The sequence below is a fragment of the Phocoena phocoena genome, chromosome 12, assembly GCF_963924675.1.
Source record: "Phocoena phocoena chromosome 12, mPhoPho1.1, whole genome shotgun sequence".
NCBI lineage: Eukaryota > Metazoa > Chordata > Mammalia > Artiodactyla > Phocoenidae > Phocoena > Phocoena phocoena.
Genome location: NC_089230.1, coordinates 65,979,818 through 66,000,105, shown reverse-complemented (window position 1 = coordinate 66,000,105; position 20,288 = coordinate 65,979,818). Strand labels below are relative to the sequence as shown.

The 20,288-nt window shown below is 36.2% G+C and overlaps 1 protein-coding gene across 4 annotated transcripts in view; it reads right to left on the bottom strand.

Annotated features, from left to right (window-relative positions):
- Positions 1–2,171: 2,171 nt before the first annotated feature.
- The window catches only part of MAP3K7 (mitogen-activated protein kinase kinase kinase 7), a 65,638-nt gene continuing 47,521 nt past the window's right edge, over positions 2,172–20,288 (bottom strand). For 2 of the 4 annotated variants that reach the window (XM_065888461.1, XM_065888462.1), the window contains 4 exons: positions 18,129–18,193; positions 10,422–10,527; positions 6,128–6,189; positions 2,721–2,753 (listed from right to left, as the gene is read on the bottom strand). In XM_065888461.1, the coding sequence (XP_065744533.1) occupies positions 2,721–2,753; positions 6,128–6,189; positions 10,422–10,527; positions 18,129–18,193 (266 nt within the window). Of the gene's footprint in view, positions 2,754–5,310; positions 5,427–6,127; positions 6,190–10,421; positions 10,528–18,128; positions 18,194–20,288 lie in introns of all 4 variants that reach the window. The other 2 variants (XM_065888460.1, XM_065888459.1) reach the window with 2 other exon arrangements.

The window sequence follows — 20,288 nt, the reverse complement described above, 5'->3', positions numbered from 1 at the left end:
GTAAACAATTTTTAAACAGACCTCTTCAATATGCTATGTTGCTATAAGGTAAATATTCTTAACTGATTTTTATTTGACTCAAAAAAGCTATTTTTACTGCTGAGGAGTATTTCCCTGTAAGTTAGATAAAAGCTTTGTTTTCCTTCCCTGGAGGTAAAAATAAAATGTAATTAGGGCTTATTCAAGGATTGTTTGTGAATTTTTCAGACTGGGGCCTCTTAGATACTTGTCTGTCTGTTTGCTATTTCCACCCCAAAAAATGAGGGTTAGAATAAACGGTAAGACCGGACTTAATAACAAATTTGGCTGCTTGTTAACACCTCCGTTTGAAGGGCTGATGGTGAGAACACTGATGAAACTGGCATCCCTGCTATGCTTTTCTCCCATCATCAAGGATAATAAGGACTTGAAAAATATGAGCTTGGCAAGTACTTAAAAACCAAGTAAGGCTGAACCGCACTCGGTGTACAGGACCGCTACAGTACTGAAAATCCCCGTAAACAAACGAGCAAGCGTTCAACAGCCTTTTTTGCATTTGGCATCATGACTTAAAACTACTATTTCCTTCCATTTACTTATTTGGGATATTTTAATGAAGTGATTGCATGTAGTAATAACAATAATAAACTTTCCCTTTAAGTGTGTAGTGTATAGCAAAACCACATTCGTGACTAGAAATAAAATCTGAAATCTAAAATGCTAAATCCTAATGGAAAAGTTCAGCCTTAGCATCCACGCTTGGCTACCTCATGCTCTGGGATAATTAGAAAAGTCTCTAAACACTGACTAGGTCCCTTTTGGTGGAGTGATAGATGTACAGACAAGCAGCAATACTATGGAAGAGTGAAGCTTTTCCTTAGAGTTATTTTCTGTGCCAATTTTATTTTACTATTAATACATTAAGCCTAATATCACTTTCAGCTAGGTAATTAAATTACTTGGGAATGAAAACCTCCTTTTATTTAAATGAAGTGATGGTCGATATTTATTTACCAAAAACTTTTTAATAATAGATTCTGAAGAAGCTAAAAATGACACAGTTTAGTACAAACTGTCCTTTACCTTTATTGCTTGCATACATAAGGAATACATTATAAAACTCGGTGGGAAGAAGAAAAAATAATGGAAGAAAAAGTTACCTGCTTTAGTATTTTTAAGAATAGTTTTGATAAATTCTTAGATCAACTTGCTTATCTGAAATAGAGCAAAACTACAATACAATCACGATATAAGTCTAATAATCACAGCAATTATGCTTTCATTTTAAATTTCCTCTTCATAAAACATTAATGCTATAAAAATGAGGTCGATGACATCCCTACTTAAAAGACACCTTGTACTGGTATCAAAATGTAATTAATTTTAATACCAACTGAAAAAATAGAGCTTATATAGTTTATTATTTCAATGAAGTTTTATTATTACTTTTATTTTCAAAGTTGGTAGCAAAGTTACTGTTAACAATATAAATTTTCTATTTATAAGTGAAATTCCTTGAAAAGTGTTGAAAGGCAGCAGGCATCCTAGGGTGGGCTTGCAAGGAAAATCAATCATTCCAGTATCGATAATAGGATACTTGATGAATTTAGATTTACTCCTTTAACTTCCTCATTAACTTGTCCTGATTTGCCAGGTTTTTTGCTCATTTATTATTGTAAAAGAAATCTAGGCCCAAGCCTTTTGGCTGGAGCAATTATTTCCATTTTCCATGTTTTCTCTTCAGTTTTTCAAATATACAGTAGAACAATCCAATAATCATTGCAGGAAGGAATGATCATTTAAGCTGGATCATGTTCATTTATCTTTTAATTTCATTTGAGGGATATTAATATTAGAGTCATAAAAGCTTTACAGTTTCAGCACACATACACGCAATCACAGAACTAAAAATCTTTATACCTTTAAAAAAAAAGGGTTCCATTTTGTTCAATGTATCATAGACAAAGTTTAGTCTAATGAAATATGCTTTTATTAAATACAGCAGCCGCCACTTACCTTTAAATATTTCATGGATAAAGTTCAGTACTGATCCAAGGATGCTGGCATCAAAGCCCTCACTCTCAACTATCCCTAAAGGTTCTGTATTTCTATAATGTAAAACCAATTATTCTAGATTTATAATACCCTGTCTTTATCTTGGTATATACCATCTTTCGGAAAAAAATTATTGGTTTTTTGAGATGAGATACAAGAACAAAATCATTCTTGAGGTTCCACCTCGAAAAAAAGACGATGATTGCTCATAGCAGCTAGTTTGATACCCCTTTTGTTAGGCTAGCCTTCACACAACGAGCATGCATATACAGCCACGGTTTACTGCATCTGTTTTGAAGTTGAGAACTGCTGCTTATTCAAGTACAGATGCCCCCATGTTATATGAGGAGACAGTTGAATTGCATGTCCACCATGAGAAAAGGAAAATAAACGATGAAACAAATGCAGCAAATATAGGCAGCTGGCATTCAGAACACGCCAAAAAGCTAACACTCATGAATTGTCATTATAAGGGTTTTTCTTTCCTTTAAAAAAAAGTCTTTCTTTGCATATTTTAAAATTTAACGGTCCCAGAGAATCATGAAGTGCCTTGTCGTTTTTGCTGCTGACTCCTGATGACCTCTAGTTGTTTTTTGCACTGCTGATAGTAAGTAGAAAGGCTTTTGTTTTCATCTAAAAGCTTTTTATGTTCCTGTACCAGACGAGATGTATTTTGCTGGTCCTTTTCATCCTGGTCCAGTTCTGCAACTAGTTCTTGCCTAAAAACAAATACCACATATTACCCAGGATGGAAATATTCATACCTTAACGGCTAATGATGGAAGCTCAATTAATTAGAACTTTTATTCTGGGTCTATCATTATACATCTTAGGTACACTATTCAAATATAATTATGGGCTGGAATGGAAACTATCATCCGTTCTTCTGGCGTAACCATACAAATACCATAATCCTTTTAATAAGCAACTGTACTTAGATAAGTAGTGAAAACAGATAAAATGGTATAATAAAAGTGGCAGAAAATTTCATTTGGTATCCCTTTTGTGTAGGAAGGAAGAAAAAAAGGCTGGGAAGGGCTTTATCTAGCTATCCTTGAAAATAACACTTGAAGTTTTAATCATTCACATTCTACTTTTTCTTTTTTTTGCGGTACGCGGGCCTCTCACTGTTGTGGCCTCTCCCGTTGCGGAGCACAGGCTCCGGATGCGCAGGCTCAGCGGCCGTGGCTCACGGGCCCAGCTGCTCTGCGGCATGTGGGATCTTCCCGGACCGGGGCACAAACCCGTGTCCCCTGCATCGGCAGGCGGACTCTCAACCACTGCGCCACCAGGGAAGCCTCACATTCTACTTTTATACTCACGTAGTCGTATTCATACCCTGAAACCACAATCCTATTTAACTACAGTGCAAAGTGGGAGCTAACAAAACATCTGCAAACTAATTAAAATAGGTGCTTTCCAACCTAAATCTCCTTCCTATTTTAAAATAATGAGAAGAATCCAAAATACCACTTTTGAACCACTTACTCCTGCAAACATTTTCAGGAAAAACCAGAGTCTTTTATAGGCTGATAAACTTTTTTGTTTTTTTAAAATAAACAAATTTATTTATTTATTTGTGGCTGCACTGGGTCCTTGTTGCTGTGTGCAGGCCTCCTCTAGTTGTGGCTAGTGGGGGCTGCTCTTCGTTGTGTGCGGGCTTCTCATTGCAGTGGCTTCTCTTGTCATGGAGCACGGGCTCTAGGCGTGTGGGCTTCAGTAGTTGTGGCATGTGGGCTCAGCAGTTGTGGCTCGCGGGCTCTAGAGCGCAGGTTCAGTAGTTACGGCACATGGGCTTAGTTGTTCCGTGGCATATGGGAGCTTCCCGGACCAGGGCTCGAACCCGTGTCCCCTGCATTGGCATGTGGATTCTTTTTTTTAAATTTATTTATTTATTTATTTTTGGCTGCGTTGGGTCTTCGTTGCAGCGAATGGGGGCCACTCTTCATCGCGGTGCGCGGGCCTCTCACTGCTGTGGCCTTCTCTTGTTGCGGAGCACAGGCTCCAGACGCGCAGGCTCCGTAGCTGTGGCGCACGGGCTTAGCTGCTCCGTGGCATGTGGGATCTTGCCAGACCAGGGCTCGAACCCACGTCCCCTGCACTGGCAGGCAGACTCTCAACCACTGCACCACGAGGGAAGCCTGGCATGCGGATTCTTAACCACTGCGCCACCAGGGAAGTCCCCAGCCTGATAAACTTCTTTAAGTACCTTTTATTTGGGGGGTATTATGTATTAGCTCCTAAAGTGAGGCTGCTGGAAATAACTGAATAATTAATGAAAAGTCCTCAAACAAAAAGTTACTAGTAACATTTCTTATCTAAAGTATTTAAAAATCAATTAAAACTATCATATTTTTTACAGTGCCCACAATTCACCATTTGTTTTTCTCTAGGATAGAACTCCTCTTTCAAATGATTAAAGTATGAAAAAATTATAGGTTAAGTATAAGAAATACATATTCAGACATAAGAAATCTTTTTTTCTTATCATAAAGTGCCACAGAGTTCCATAATTAGTTCTACAGTTTGCAGACTGTAATATTTAATCTCGTATTTAGCCTTTAAAATATTAAGTTGAATTCATCTACATCACTGTATTAGTAAACTGTAAAAAAACTACCTCCCACCATCAGCTTCATAGGTTATTTCATGAAGGTCATGTTTAAGAAAACTGAAATACTGTTTTTTAAAGAATCTCAAATAGAGAAGTATGGAAATGGGACTGTATTTCTTTAAAAGGGGAGTAAAGCAGTCTCTGTATCTCCCAGAAAAATGTAAGTACAAAACTCCCTAGAAAAACACTCATAGATATGAAATAAAGCCCTCTAGTAAGTAATTCTACTCTCCTAAACACACACCTGGCAAGAATATATCTACATATATGTTTCTAAGATAAAGCACAACTGAACATTAGTAAATCAAATTATTTTACCTTTGTCCAAAGAAACAATAAATCTTTATAACAATAAATCTAAACAGCTTTTAACTTTAAAATTCTGAGAACATAAAACACATGGTTATGAACACTAGTTTATTTCCCTTAGTTATATTTTTCCTAATATAATAAGAAATAGTCAAAAGAGATGAGTTTTGCAGGGAAAATTAGCCGAAGGGTGCTTAAAACTTAAACAAAGAGAAAATCTCCACATTAGAAATATGCTTAGTGATTAATTCTAAAAATTATTAAGTTTTCATGTCTTTAAACAACATTGCACCTTAACACATTTTAAATTCAAAATACTAATGATTTATTCTTATTCATAAAAGATAACTTACTTTCTCTGTAATAACAATGCAATTTCTGTTTGGACTTTCATATATTCTTGTGCCATTTTACAATGCTGTTCAAACACTGCCATAGATTCTTTGGAGTTTGGGCATGGTGCTAGAGGCTGAAAAATCAGGAATGTTAAAACATAATTAAATCAAACTCAATATCTAGCTGAGAGTTAAGACAGAGACTGTGATATATTTTTATAGCACTAAAGCAATGATCTTTTAAAAATAAAGTGTTAAACCAGGCCTAGAAAATCTCAGTGCCCTTTTGTCAGCGTTAACTCAGATCTTAAATTTACACTTGCCGCTTTAACACTTTCTCATTGTTACAGAGAACCATGAGTCGAGTACTCTTGGCCTCTGGTTTTACATTTCAGGTTGCCAGACTTTATTATATTGAAAGATGTTTATAGCTCTCACACGCGTGAGGAGACAACGAAGTACATTACTTGTATTTTCAGTCACCATGAACATGCCAAAGTACCACAAAATCTATTAAGCAGAAATGAGCTTATATGGCTTTTACATTTTTATGCACTAAAAATAAAGAGCAAAATGCTATTCTTGGCAGTCTTGAACAAAGGTATGAGTATTTTAAGATGATTGTTAGAACAGGAACAGTGATTTTGGCAATTTTAATTTTGATTGACTTAACTGAGAATCAGTTATTTCAGCTTGATTTTTAAAAGTTTAAGGAGGTCAACTAAAAGCATAAATAAATGAATATACAATAACAGATAGGAACACAACCATCAGCTTTAAAGATAAACTTCTCTAAAAGGAAAAAGTAAACTTTGCTGAGAAAGTAATCCTTTACCTGTAGTTGGTGATCCAATGTAAGATAAGCCATTGGGATGGAATTATCTGATCCATTGGTATCTGGAATTAGAGCATGTATTTTATTTATTTTCTGTTACAAATAATTAGAAACAAAAAGCAAGAAAGCATGCATGAGATAATGGTATTGTTTTTCTTAGAGTAAAATAAAAGTTATTGCTACTGGTAATTTTTGAATTCTAAAAGTAAACAGAGGATATCCAATTATAGATAATTGGAATACAACCATACTCTCACACCTACAATTTAAGTTGGCTATAAGTTGAATAGAACACAATATATTAAAGCATGTAAGCCCTTGTTTAATTAAAAACAAAAACAGTGATATGGGACCTTTATATTTTAAATTCAGTCGTAACTGATTCTACCTAATCAAATCCCACATTCTTTCTTTCCTTGATCATGCTAAGTTTACTCTAAGGCTGTGTCAACTCCGGCAACATCAGTGTTCCTTCACAGGGAAAGGGGGAAAGCAAGAGGCACTTTCTCTTCCAGTGGATCACCTTCAATTAGTATAGATTCTAACATGAGCTGCCCATCCCACTCCTCCCAATGAGAATCACTGCAGAAAATGAGAGATGCTATTGACGGGAGTATATTACACACATTGACAGTATGGAAACTGTGACTCAATATCATGCCAAAAACAGTTAAAAGGGTTAATTCAAACAACCAGCCAATTTTATCAAACTATTTGAACAGACAGGTTTTGTTTGTATTTCAAAACTGCCATAACAACTTGCAAGAGAAGCATGGGATGGTTGCTTCCCAATATTAACATTTATGTACAACAGTTCCAGAAGCAGGAAGGATCACTGTGAAGTAATATGGACTTTTCTATTTCAGAAGTAGCTGCTTTCCCATCGTTTATAATAGAGAATAAGTGAGCTAAACAAGTGAGCTGTTTAGCCCTTTTTCTATAAGCGACTCCTTGAAAGAGCGGTGCGGACGAGGCAGGCAAGGTCAGGATGACAGCAAGGCACTGCCTCAAATGCAATAGGAAACCAAGACAGTTTGACGGTTCAGTAACCTCCTAATTTACTGCTGACTGATATTCTAGCTTCAGTTTTTTTTTAAAAGGCCATTAAGAATGTGCTTGCAAATAACTCCAAAAGCGAAGCTAAATCAGACCAAATGAGATAATGCATGTAAGGAATACCATGCAGTGCTAGCTAGCCTATGGTGAGCACTCAACACATGGTGCTGGTGGTGGCTATTATTATTGTTTTAAAATTATTGTTATTGATACTAAACGAAGAATTGGGAAATGAGGGCAATTTTAAATACTCAAGTTTAAATTTCATATTAAAAAATTACTGTTAATCAAATAGTGGAATGCACTAAAGAAGGAATAACCGAGGATTGCCTAAGAGAGCCTTTACCCTAAAATTATATATTAACATAAAGGTTTTTCTGAAATGGCTAAATAAGAAATACATTTGTTTCTCTGACGAAACCTCTCCCCACCCCCTTACAATAGTTTCAAATAATGCTCCCACCAAACACTGCTTTCCACAAAATTAAACTGATTAAAAGTGACTTCCCCCTGACCTTATTGGAAAAATTAAGTGTCTTGAAAGAGTTTTTCAACTTAATGTTTCCACTCCTATTGCTCTTTCTTAAATCTTTGATACTTGATATATCCTATTAAATCAGTCCCCTATATCCAATATGTATTTCAGAATTAAATACATCAGTGTTTCACAGTATTCTGGGGGTGAAAAAAAAAGTCCAAGGATTGTGCTACTCAAACAATTTTAAAGCCCTTTGAGAGTGGGAAACTTAAGGTCCTTTATTGAATTTCATCTGTTCTCTGAAACCAAGACGTGAGATTTTACTTTCTCACTTAAATTGAAATTTAGCTTTCAGTTTCTGGTTACAAGATAGCAAGGCTATGCCACAAAAGTTTGTTTTTTAGTTGTTGATCAAATCTAACCTCTTTTCTTAAATGTCCAGATTCACACTGATTTGGTTAAGTTAGGTGGAATCTCTTTTCTAGCCCCTTAAACACAATACTTATAACTATCTCATATTCTCTATGTGCTCCCTTCATGTGGAATGCTGTCTTCTCCTTTCTGTTTTATGACTAAAGAACAATAGTGACTAATCTCACTATTTTACAAAAAAGTCACAGACTATGCCAGGATTATGCTTATTTACAACTATTAAAACATTCGGTGTAGTAGTTTGTTATACATCATGATGAATTTATTTTTAATGTGTCAGTATTGTAACTGTAATCAGAATGCAAGCAATGGGGCATGTCTTATATTTCTATCTTTGCAAAGTACTAAGCACAGGACAAACTCTTGAGTGAATGTTCCCCCTGTGCACTGTTCCCCGCCCACGGTGGGACCCTCTACTGGGTCTAGGCATCTCTTTCACTAGCTGCTCTTGCGTATGTATATCTTTCTCTATCGCCAATACATTCTAAGTAGAAACCCAAGAGTACTTATGTGTTATGATTATTAAATCATTGTGCTCTTTTTCTCTGAAAAAGCACAAAAATCTCTGCCCTTTTAAATTAAAAAATCGAATTAATTACGTTGTTTTAACTTATGTATGCACTTCTAATTTTTTTCTGGGTCAGTGGGCCTTCAAAGAAAAAGGTTTTACCTGTCTCTTTCCTACAATTTATTCTGTTAGCTTGATTATCAATATTTTTCTTAGAAACAGTGCAAAGCTGAACTTCATTAATTATAAACTTAAACCAGATTCTCAACTTCTAAAATTGTATTCAAAATATTTAAAAACGATAACCACACATTTGCAGTGTATTTCAAGGCAAAGTCAAAATTCAGTTGATACTGCAACCTGGAACTATGTATGATATCTAGCTATTGCTATTTTGTGGTATTTTAGGTCCCAGAAAAGAAACAAAATGCAGCAGTTAAGTGAGAGGGACTTAGGAGAATTTTGATTTTTCCCTCATGAATTCACTATCTGCCACACGTTGACTGGCGTGTCTAGATTAGTCCAGGCTGAAGTGAGGAGACCTGCCAAATGCTGTAATGTCTGGGCGAGCACGCCCTCACCAAAGGATGTAGGAACCAAGAAGAGCTGACACTACCTGAATGTTAATGGTCAAATCTGTCGAGAGCATTTCCCTGCCCACCTCTGAGGAGAAGTACGTCACGGTAAATTCTGCACACATGCTGAGTAGTGGTGAATGTTCTGGATAATCCTAGGCTGCGCTGTGCTGAGGGTGAAACTTAGGAGTTTTTGCCGCCAATGAATTTAAACTTACTAAAACTAGTGAGTACAACCAAGGCTAAACATAGTTCTATCTTACATGACACGGAGAAAAGCCACCCAGTTAATTTTTAAAATTAAATTATGAACTTGACTAAACCATGACAAGTATCTGCAAATACTTGTAAGCAGAATTTTAGTTTGTAAAGACAGAAAGCTGACTTTTTAATTGCCACAATTAGTAACATAATTGATCTTATATAAAACCCCAAATTGCTTAATTTTCCAAGATCTAAGAGATCATCTTCCTTCTCTGACATAGTAACATATAAGTAATTTTTATAGAAGTATATTGCTGTGTATTTATCAAGGTATCCCCTTAATGCTAAAGAAAAGTTAATTCTAGTATGGCACATAATTTCCTGCTTACCCATAATGAAACTATTCTCTTACTGCCTTCAGACAGGCAGGTTTTAATACTAATATTTTGATTTTGACCAGTTAGTTTTTCATGTTGGGGAGTTTTAATAACTCTTATCAGGCTTTTAAAAGTCTATTTAACAGAATATTTACGTAACTGAAATGAGGTCTCCCTCTCAGTTAAAAATGATTCAAAAGGTCAACGGTCAGAAATGTTTTTCTTACCAAGGTACATTAATATCTTGTATTTTTAAAACAAGACTGAGATGAAGATGATTATTTTACCATTCTAATTTTAGTTATCAAAAGATGAGAATTTACTACTATCACTTAAAAGGATAGATTGTAATAGGACAATCAGACTGAAATATCAAGAATAGAATATCTTCCTATTTGAAAAAAGTCCCCAAACAAACCATCTTCAAAATACATGTTTAGTATCTGGGGGAAAAAAACACATGGGGCAAGGTAGTAGTCTCTGTCTTAGCACTCAAAAAGGCATTTTAAAACTTATTGCTAAATATCTGATCTTATTAACAGGAAAATCTAAACTACTGTATAATGCCTGCCTTTGTAAGCATTAGAGAAATGACATGATTAAATGAACATAAACATGATACATTCAACTTCATAATTAATTATAATGAGGATAAACTGGTCACCTGTGGAATCATCAGGGGTCCATGGATGACTGCGAGCTGGCTTTTCTGAGGTTGGTCCTGAGGTAGTGATCATTCTGATGCTAGGACTGGATGACCTACTGCTCACCTGCAAGAAGTGACAGGAGGAACAAAGTGTGATTTTGATATGAAAACAAAATAACAAGAGATAATTTCCATTCTAAGACACAGGAGAGACTTCCATTTCTATCAGAAGAGGTCCCAAAACACTTGCAAAAAACAAATAAATCCTCTAAGAATATTAAATATACATATGTTAAAAAAATTTATATGCACTCACATAAAATACCTCTTAAAAAACTGATAAGCTTGCAAGGAAGTAAGGGAAAAGCTCTGAGACCAGAAATAAAGTCTAGCAAGTGCTTAAGCTGCTAGCCCTGGGAATTTCAATTGAACCCCAATGGCCTGTAGCTTTTGTTCTGACTGCCTGCTGCACTCAGAGAAACAGGCATAAAGTCTTATGTCTTTGTTGGATGTGAGTAGGACTGGCGAACCCCCTGCTTAAAGCCAAAACCCAAGAAAGGCTTCACTTTCAGTAAACTAGGGAAAAAACCCTACCCTACAAAAGCACTAGCAGGACTCCCCTTCTCCCTAACATATGCGCTTTAGAAATTCTTAGCATTAGAGTCTATGGATGGTAAACTCAGTTTTTGTTCATCTGAGAATGTTACTTTGACCTCATTCTTCACATTTTTGTTGACTTAACAATTCTAGGATGACAGTTGTTTTCTTCCAGCAGTTTGAAGATACTCTACTTTCTTCTGTCTTCCTTGTTGCTTTTGAGGATCTAACTGGTATTCTTTTGCGGACAATCTTTTCTCTCTGGCTGCGTTTTTACTCTATTCTCTTTGTCTTTGTTTTCTAGAATTTGACTATAGTATGCCCTGTGTTTTAACCCAGTAATGTAGGTTTTCTCCTTTTTTTTCTGCTTGGGACTTGTTGTGGTTGGGATTTGTTATATCTTGCATCAAGCTGGGAAAGTTTTTATTGATTCACAGTGGATACATTTTCTCCCCTCTACCCAGAGCTACTACCCAAGACAGACAAATTTACTTGCTACTGCTTTTGTTTCGTTTTGTTAAAGTTATTTATTTATTTATGGCTGCATTGGGTCTTTGTTGCTGCACATGGGCTTTCTCTAGTTGCAGCGAGCGGGGGCTACTCTTTGTTGTGGTGCGTGGGCTTCTCATTGCTGTGGCTTCTCTTGTCGTGGAGCACGGGCTCTAGGCACACGGGCTCAGCAGTTGTGGCTTGTGGGCTCTCGAGTGCATGCTCAGTAATTGTGGTGCACAGGCTTTGTTGCTCCACGGCATGTGTAATCTTCCCAGACCAGGGCTCAAACCCATGTCCCCTGCATTGGCAGGCGGATTCTTAACCCCTGCACCACCAGGGAAGTCCCATTTGTGATATTAAAACAAATTAGCCTACTTGGACCTAATATGAATTATCATATTCCTTCAACTTAAACCTTTCCTAAGAGAATTCTTTGCTACTTTATTTCTTTCGTTCTAAGAAACTCTTAGTACCTCATGTGCACACTCATTTGTTCTACTTCATATTTCCCATAAGCTATAAAACTAAGAAATAATGCTCATATTTTTAGGTCAAGTCTCAAAACTGGTCTTTCTTTAAAGCTATAAGAAAGGCTACGAGTTAAATTTAAATCCATAAATTAACTAAATAAGTCTTTATATTTTAAGGAATGAATATCTCAATGAATAATATAATACGCTAACATGTTTGTATTTAAAAAGAATAAAGAATATTTAAAAATAAGCCATGGCCTTCCCTGGTGGCGTAGTGGTTGAGAGTCCGCCTGCTGATGCAGGGGACACGGGTTTGTGCCCTGTTCCGGGAGGATCCCACATGCCGCGGAGCGGCTGGGCCCATGAGCCATGGCCGCTGAGCCTGCGTGTCCGGAGCCTGTGCTCCGCAACGGGAGAGGCCACAACAGTGAGAGGCCCACGTACCGCAAAAATAAATAAATAAATAAATAAATAAAAATAAGCCATAACTATTTTTTGACTACCCAAAAAATACAAAGCATAAATAAGAACAGATAATATTTGATAATTTTTAAAAAATATGAAACTGCTGGCAACCTAGTAGGAAAGAAGTCTTATTTTTAATTAGCTATTTAAAAAAAAGTTACTGATAAAATTCTGATGGCCATAAATGCTCTGAAACTATTAAAACTCATTTAGGTTGCTCTTTCCTTCCAGACATTTACAATTACTTCTTCTATTCTCAAAGAAACTGAAAAGTTTAAGAGATATAGAAATACTTGACTTACCACAAGGGTTGGCTATGAAAGTGGTTATGAGAGTACAGAAATGCCACACAGCAATTTAAGGCAGCAAAAGAATACTAAGCCAAATTTAAACTGCAGGGCAAATTACCATCAGTAGACATGAACCAGAATTGGACTTTGACCCAAACTTTATCTCTATATTTATAAAGAGGAATTGGAAGTTATTTACAAAGATAAAGCTTTGCTTTTTATGTCTCACCTGAAAGACTGGGAAAATATTTTCGTAAGTCAAGAATCTATGGCCAGGGTTACTTACTATTTAGACTGACATTTGAAAGCTATTTAAAACCCTCAGAAATCATCTTAGTTGCTAAAATTATAGAACCACAAAACACAGAGATCAAATATTGATTTATATGATATTTCTGTGAAGTACATCTGAACAACATAAATATTAAAAAGAAATGGGTATCAGTAGGTAATGTGGATTTACAAGGGTACTTCCTCATTATGATAATCAGATTAATTAAATCTATACATGACAGGGTATATTAAAAACATCCTTCCTAATCCAAAATTATGGGCTCAATCTAATTCTGGCTTCACCATAGTTCATTACAAGGGAAATTTTAGAATTTTATTTTTCTTATATGGTCTTTAAACTCTCCAATAGGAAGGTATCCTATGAGCCAGGAATTATTTAAGACTATTATGTAAGCTTCTGATTTAGAGCTTTAACAGAAAATTATTTACACTAAAGGAGGTGCAGAATGAGGATGGACAAAAGAAGTAGTATGATAAATTATATTCCTTAAATAAGTAACAACAATGTATGATAATGCAGCTTTTGATATGTGATATAAGGCCTTTAAAGCAAATACTTTCCATGATCCCTGACAGAAGCTTCTCTTATGATACAGCAGGAATAGAACGCTAATGGATTTTACTTCTTTCCAAGTGCTAGTTTTGTTTTATTTCTCTATAGTAATACATTATAGCGAGAATAAGCTGTAAGACCCCTGGGAGGCACACTAAGAGGGACAGGCATATAAGCATGTACTAAGCATCTATTGTGTGTCTGGTACTTTCACATGTTATAAGAACCCTGGGGGGTGGATGTTATGGTCCCCACTGGCAGATAAGGTTGCTAAAGCTCAGGGAAGTTAAGGACTTGCCCAAAGCCACATATCTGACCAGTAAAAGTAGATTCTAAAGTCCATATAGAAATCGGTACGTCCAGTTCTTTAAAGAACCATAATCGCATCATCTTGCAGCTGAAATTTTCCTTGACTGCAGCACTCTCCAAGAGAAATCTTGAAAACAGATCCATATCGGATACAATTCCAGAACAGGTATGCAGGCATACATGAGAATGTATAATTTTAGGGAAACACAGAAAGGTTCACCCAGATGTATTATAAAAAATAAATCTGTGCAGTCATCTGTAGAAATTTATTATCGGACTTCCCTGGTGGCGCGGTGGTTAAGAATCCTCCTGCCAATGCAGGGAACATGGAGTCAATCCCTGGTCTGGGAAGATCCCACGTGCCGCAGAGCAACTAAGCCCGTGCACCACAACTACTGAGCCTGTACTCTAGAGCCCGCGAGCCACAACTACTGAAGCCTGTGCGCCACAACTACCGAGCCTGCACTCTAAGAGTCCGCGAGCCAGAACTACTGAGCCCGCGTGCCTAGAGCCGGTGCTCTGCAACAAGAGAAGCCACCACAATGAGAAGCCCGTGCACCTCAACGAAGAGTAGTGCCCACTCACCGCAACTTTGAGAAAGCCTGCGTGCAGCAATGAAGACCCAATGCAGCCAAAAATAAACAAATAAGTAAATTAAAAAAAAAAAAGGAATTTATTATCAAGGTGGGTTAGCCTTGCTCAACAATATAATACAACAAAAAATGATCATCAATAAATAATATTTAAATGATTAATGACGATGCAGACCACCTGAAGCCAAAACACTTGAAACTGAAGAGGTCTAGGATTACTTTACCCTGCACTGCCTTCAGTTTTATATGCAAGACAGAGTGATAGAGTATAGAGCTTGTGTGCTTTTGGAATCAGATCTGGATTCAAAACTTGGTTATAGCAATTACTGGCCAGTGTAAGGGAAGTAAAGACTTAGGTAAGTTTCTCTAACCCTCAGTTTATCCATCTGCAAAATGGGGCAAATAAAAAGTACCAAACTTATAGGGTTAAGATTTAAATAATATACATTAAAGGCACGAAATGGCTGCACAATAAATAAAAGGCAGCTGTTACTGTTAAAGTTCTCTAGGTGATCTGGGCATAAGTCTGATCTGCCCAAATAAGCTCCTGGGAGACTGGGTCTTTTTGGTACTGTCAATGCACCCTGGCCAAAGGCTACCACAAACACACCCGTCGTGGAGTTAGTTGGGTTTAGTATTTGCTGCAGTAAAGCAAAGTGCTCACCCTGGGGCACTTTGGGGTATAAGAGGGTTTTAGAAAGAGCTTACTAGAGGATCTGGGCTTTTGTTGAATGATTCTGAGGAGGCTCCAAAGAAAGAGGCGTTCACTCTAGATTGGCTACTGTCAGCAAGCAGTGGCAATTCTACAGGGAGGGCAGTCTAGAGTCAGGGTAAAGCTGCATCTGGTAAAGAAGCATCAGTCACTCATATCCACTGGGAGAGGGCAATGTTTGTATTTTGTGGGTGGCACAGTGACCTTGCTTTTGTCTGTGCTTAGACAACACTATAAAATGGTCTTGTTTTGTCTCATTTTATCATGGTCTCAGAGTCACTTTGTCTATTGGTGTTCTGAGACATTCTTTATGTCCAGCTTCTAACAACACCAAGGCTTTAGTATTAGATCAGTTCCTGGACATCAGGGGCAGCTTTTTTCTCAGCACCTTCTCAAATGGAGGCCAAATCCATTACATGTGCTTAAATGAGCTTCCTGAATTAATTAAAAACCTTAATCAATTAATTTAAAAGTGAGTTGTATGGAGGCAATCTTTTACATGAATACTTACACAACCACTTTTAATTAATAAGCTTGCTACGTTCACTAGTCCTCCTCTCAATAGAAATGGCAGTATAAAAACAACCAATTTAATTTTAGTTGACAGATGAAAAGTTTAAGTGATTTTATTAAGATCAGTCTCGAATCAATAGTCATAGTAGAAACTCTCATCAGATCACTTTCCCCTATGAGATGTGACAGTAAACTTCATTAGTAAGCTCTCTTTTCCTCTGATGGTTGTACTGACTGGGCAAATGCTTTTATGTTCTTTATCAATTTCCATGGCCAAAACAAACAAAAAACCCTGCTATGCATCTGTTTAATCACTGCTTAGCCAGATTTTAAAAAGAACTATACCTTCAATTTTGAAAATCCAGATTATGCATACTTTTCTTCTTCAAATAATGAATGCTATTTTCAGTAGTAATTAAAAAGATTTAATGGTCATTTATCATAACATTTTCAGGGGAAAATGTTTTCATAGTATATGAGGATTACCATTTGGCATTCTCACCCCAAACTGGATATTAGGCATTTTAAGTTTGTAATACTTAAGTAATTCTGAAAGAGCAGATCAATTTTAAAAACTGGCTAGACAATGGCTACATAGCACCTGTTTTAGAACAGGTTTTACCACCATATCAAACTCCCCCTCACTCTGAATCTCTTGGAGTAGTCCATGACAACTCATGCAGGTAACTGTCCCACAATCAAAGTCTGCCTCAGTTCCAGTGTTTTATAGATGAAAATGGTAATGATCGAAGTCTCATGTAATATGGAGTTTGTGAGGAAATAAGTTAAGGCTTGGTATGGTGAGGTCAGTCCTGAAATACAGCAATGCCTTTAATATAGAATACAGAGAAGAGCACTGGCACTGGCAGATGCTCCTGAATTGTCTTAGAGCAAGCCTCTCATTCCTAGTCAAAGGGAGAATACTTGGCTAGAGTTTCTCATAACTGGAATGTCAATGGCAATAGTAAATAGCATTAAAAAGACTGAGCTCATCAAGCCTCTACGGAATCACAGCAAATACCAGATGTCAAGCTATCTGTTACTGAATGCCCTAGTTAATACTTTAAGTATTTGAGGGGGAGAAAGTGGGAAACTTCATTCAAAAGTTCTGGGATCTCATGAAAGCAGATATACTGAAAAAGCTGCTATTAAATAAATAAAACCAAGATTTAAGGTCACTTAATATCATAAAATATATAATAAATTAATATGTATTATGTATATATATGTACGTATGTGTGTATATATGTATTTGAGTGTGTGTATGGGTATTGCGAGAAATAAAAATATTTCCAGATATAAATGAAGATCAAGGCTAACTATCATTTAAATATCTCAAGTGGTTTTGTTAGTTAAGTTAGCTGATGGCTAGAAAAGGTTTTCAAATATTTATTAATGACTACAAAGAATCTCTAAAATTTCAAGTATGTTATAAAAATGAAATAATAAAACACCTTTTAGATGAAAAGTACTAATACATTTTACCAGAAATTAAGTCACATTATTTATAACATATAATCCTATAATTTTCATGAATATGGACCATAATGTGGTATTTTTATTACTTCAGATGCATGCTATAGTCTTAAAATTTATTTCAGCAAAACTGAAAGCAACAACAAAACCTCATAATTAGTTTTCAATTCATTTTAAGAATGTGATATAAATTATATATGTTAAGTCTATTGACCTGAGTAACAGAAAAAGCAATGACTGCTACTTTTATATACTTGGTTGGTTAAAACTCTGCACTTGTCAGAAATGGCTTAAATTATAGCACTGTCTGGGTCATCTACAAAGAGGGAAGGGGCGTTTAGAAGAATATCCAGAAATATAAAGATGAAGAATAAAAACCTGAACAACTGGGACAGAAGACTTTCTAGAGTTTATCCATCTGCTTAGTAAATACTGTCCTAAGGATGTTTCACAAAAATATAAATCTAGGGGATATGACAAATTAAAAGATGTTAAAAGTCCGCCAAGTATGTCAGTGCCTGTGATCCCAGAGGAGTGACATCTTTTGGGGAAATATTTATTCCCCTCATTAGTAAAAAGGAGATAATACTAATGATTCATTTTAGAGGACAATGTTAATGACAAATTGTTAAATTACAAAATTGAATACTTCCTTAGTAAAGCATATATAAAAACCATATAACATACATAGAGCACTATTGAATTAATCAACATATTTTCACAAATTTCCCTTCAAGTTAAATCAATAATGGCATCTATACTGTTTTTCCCTTAAGTATTTAAGTTCTCGTGATAATGAATTTCTCTATCATAATTTTAGGTCAACTCATAAAACTAATTTTGCAGAGTATATATATATATATATATATATATATATATATATATATATAATAGTTAATTCTTGATTTCTGCCCATTACTATTCTTCAAAGACAGATAATTCAAATATTAAGTCTTACCTGACCAGGTTCTGTTCCAGTAACAGTCAAGTCTTGGATGGATCTACGTCTCGGCTGCCCGTTGCCTTTTAAAAAATAAAAGAAGTAAAATACTGAAATCTACTTGAAGAGACAATAAGGGTTTAACTGCTACAGAAGAAAGTTGGAATCTGTTGCTCCTTGGATCTACACAAAATGTTTGTGAGAAAAATAAGTGAGTTTATTGCCAAAAAAAAAGAGTGAAAGAAAGACGTAAGGAGAAGAAGAGAAACAGCTATAGTATTTTAACTCAAAAGTTGCTGGCCTAGGGCTTCCCTGGTGGCGCAGTGGTTGAGAGTCCGCCTGCCGATGCAGGGGACACGGGTTCGTGCCCCGGTCTGGGAAGATCCCACATGCCGCGGAGCGGCTGGGCCCGTGAGCCATGGCCGCTGAGCCTGCGCGTCCGGAGCCTGTCCTCCGCAACGGGAGAGGCCACGACAGTGAGAGGCCCGCGTAACGCATAAAAAAAAAAAAAAAAAAAAAAAAAAAAAAAAAAAAAAGTTGCTGGCCTACAACAAAGTATGTCCTGATACAATAACCACTCCTACTACACGAAGAGCTGCTGAATTCTCTTCTACCATCTTCTGTCATGTGTTTAAACAGATGAATGCTTGGGGGCTGGGGCTGATGACGGCATCTATTTCAAGGGCCTTACGTTACAGTTTGTACAGCAAGACAGCTAGCAGGTTGTAAGCCATGACTGACTTTAACCAACAGCAGTACCTGTTTTGATTCAGGGCCTGAAAGGATGCTTAGGCTTGCATTTATTACACTGAGTCACACTTACCTAATCCCATTAGTCTTTGTCAGAATCTAGTAATTTATTATTTGTGAACAACAACTCTTAATTTCCTAGTGGAGATGAATGACTCTCATTCCATTCCCAAATACACAGCTTGCTGAAACGGGCTAGTGTGTTAATCCTGCTTCAGGAACTTCTATGCTAAAAATAATTTAATTAAAAATCAGTTTATGAAAGAACTCTACACATGTAAGTCTTCAGTAAAATGGAATGAATTAAACAACAGCTTCACTCAGCACTTTTACTTGGGAATAGGGCTGTTTATACAGTATCTTCTAAGATGAGAGATCAGCTGTCTAAAAGGAAACACCAAAATATTATAAGTAACAGCTGACAAAAAAGTCAAAATTCTTTTGACTCTGAAAGCTATATTATGTCATTTCTCAACTAGTGGGCAGCACTCAGATCTCGTACACTAATAACTGTGGCCTGATTAGAAGACAGAATTCATTCTTAAAATTTTGTATTTCCATAACCTTCAGTACGTTATTTTAAACCGATCAGCAATATATTTAGCATCTTAATCAAGGTGACCCTATTATTTTTTACATAAACTAAAAGGACCTTACAACAGAAGAATAATGTTTAATGCAATAATGCATGCAGTGAACAGAATAACTCAAATTTACAGCCACCTTGAAAGTATAACTCTTTTCTATTTAAAGCTATGTTTTATAATTCTTTGCATAATCTTAACTCAAATTTATTTCGAGTTTCATTTTATCCCAAGCTCCAACTTTCAATTAAATTTGACATAACAACAAACTGCACATTTACTGAATCAGGCACATTAAGACATTTCTGTGAAAACTTTTAATTATCCCTGTTTCCAGAGGACAAAATGGATCCCTACCATCATGACTAATAAGCAATTTCAGGCACATTTCATTCTACACAATCATTCTAAAATTAGCTTAGATGAGACAGGCTTGTAAAAGTGTCTGGAATTCTCTTTTCAGATTAGCAACATTTGTGAATCTGGGGAACCACCCAGCACAGTGTCTAAAAATCAGTACATCACCATTGCAATAACAACAAAAACAAGCTCCAATCTAGGTGAGGGAAGGCGGAAAGGGGAATAAAAGCTTTTAAGTAGGGTAAAGGAGAGCTGATAGTTAACAAATGCCTTAGAATGAGAAATCTTCAAGCTACAATATGAGTCAAAGCAAGCAATACTAGGTAATGCACTTTCATTAGCATAACCATGGCAGAAACCATCTGGCAAACAGTTCAGACAAAGCAAAAAAGGACTGCAATCAACAAATACTTGTTGCTCCAATATTAAGTTTTAAGTCATAATTTAGAAATATGAATGTAAAAAACATCAAGCTCTTATTATC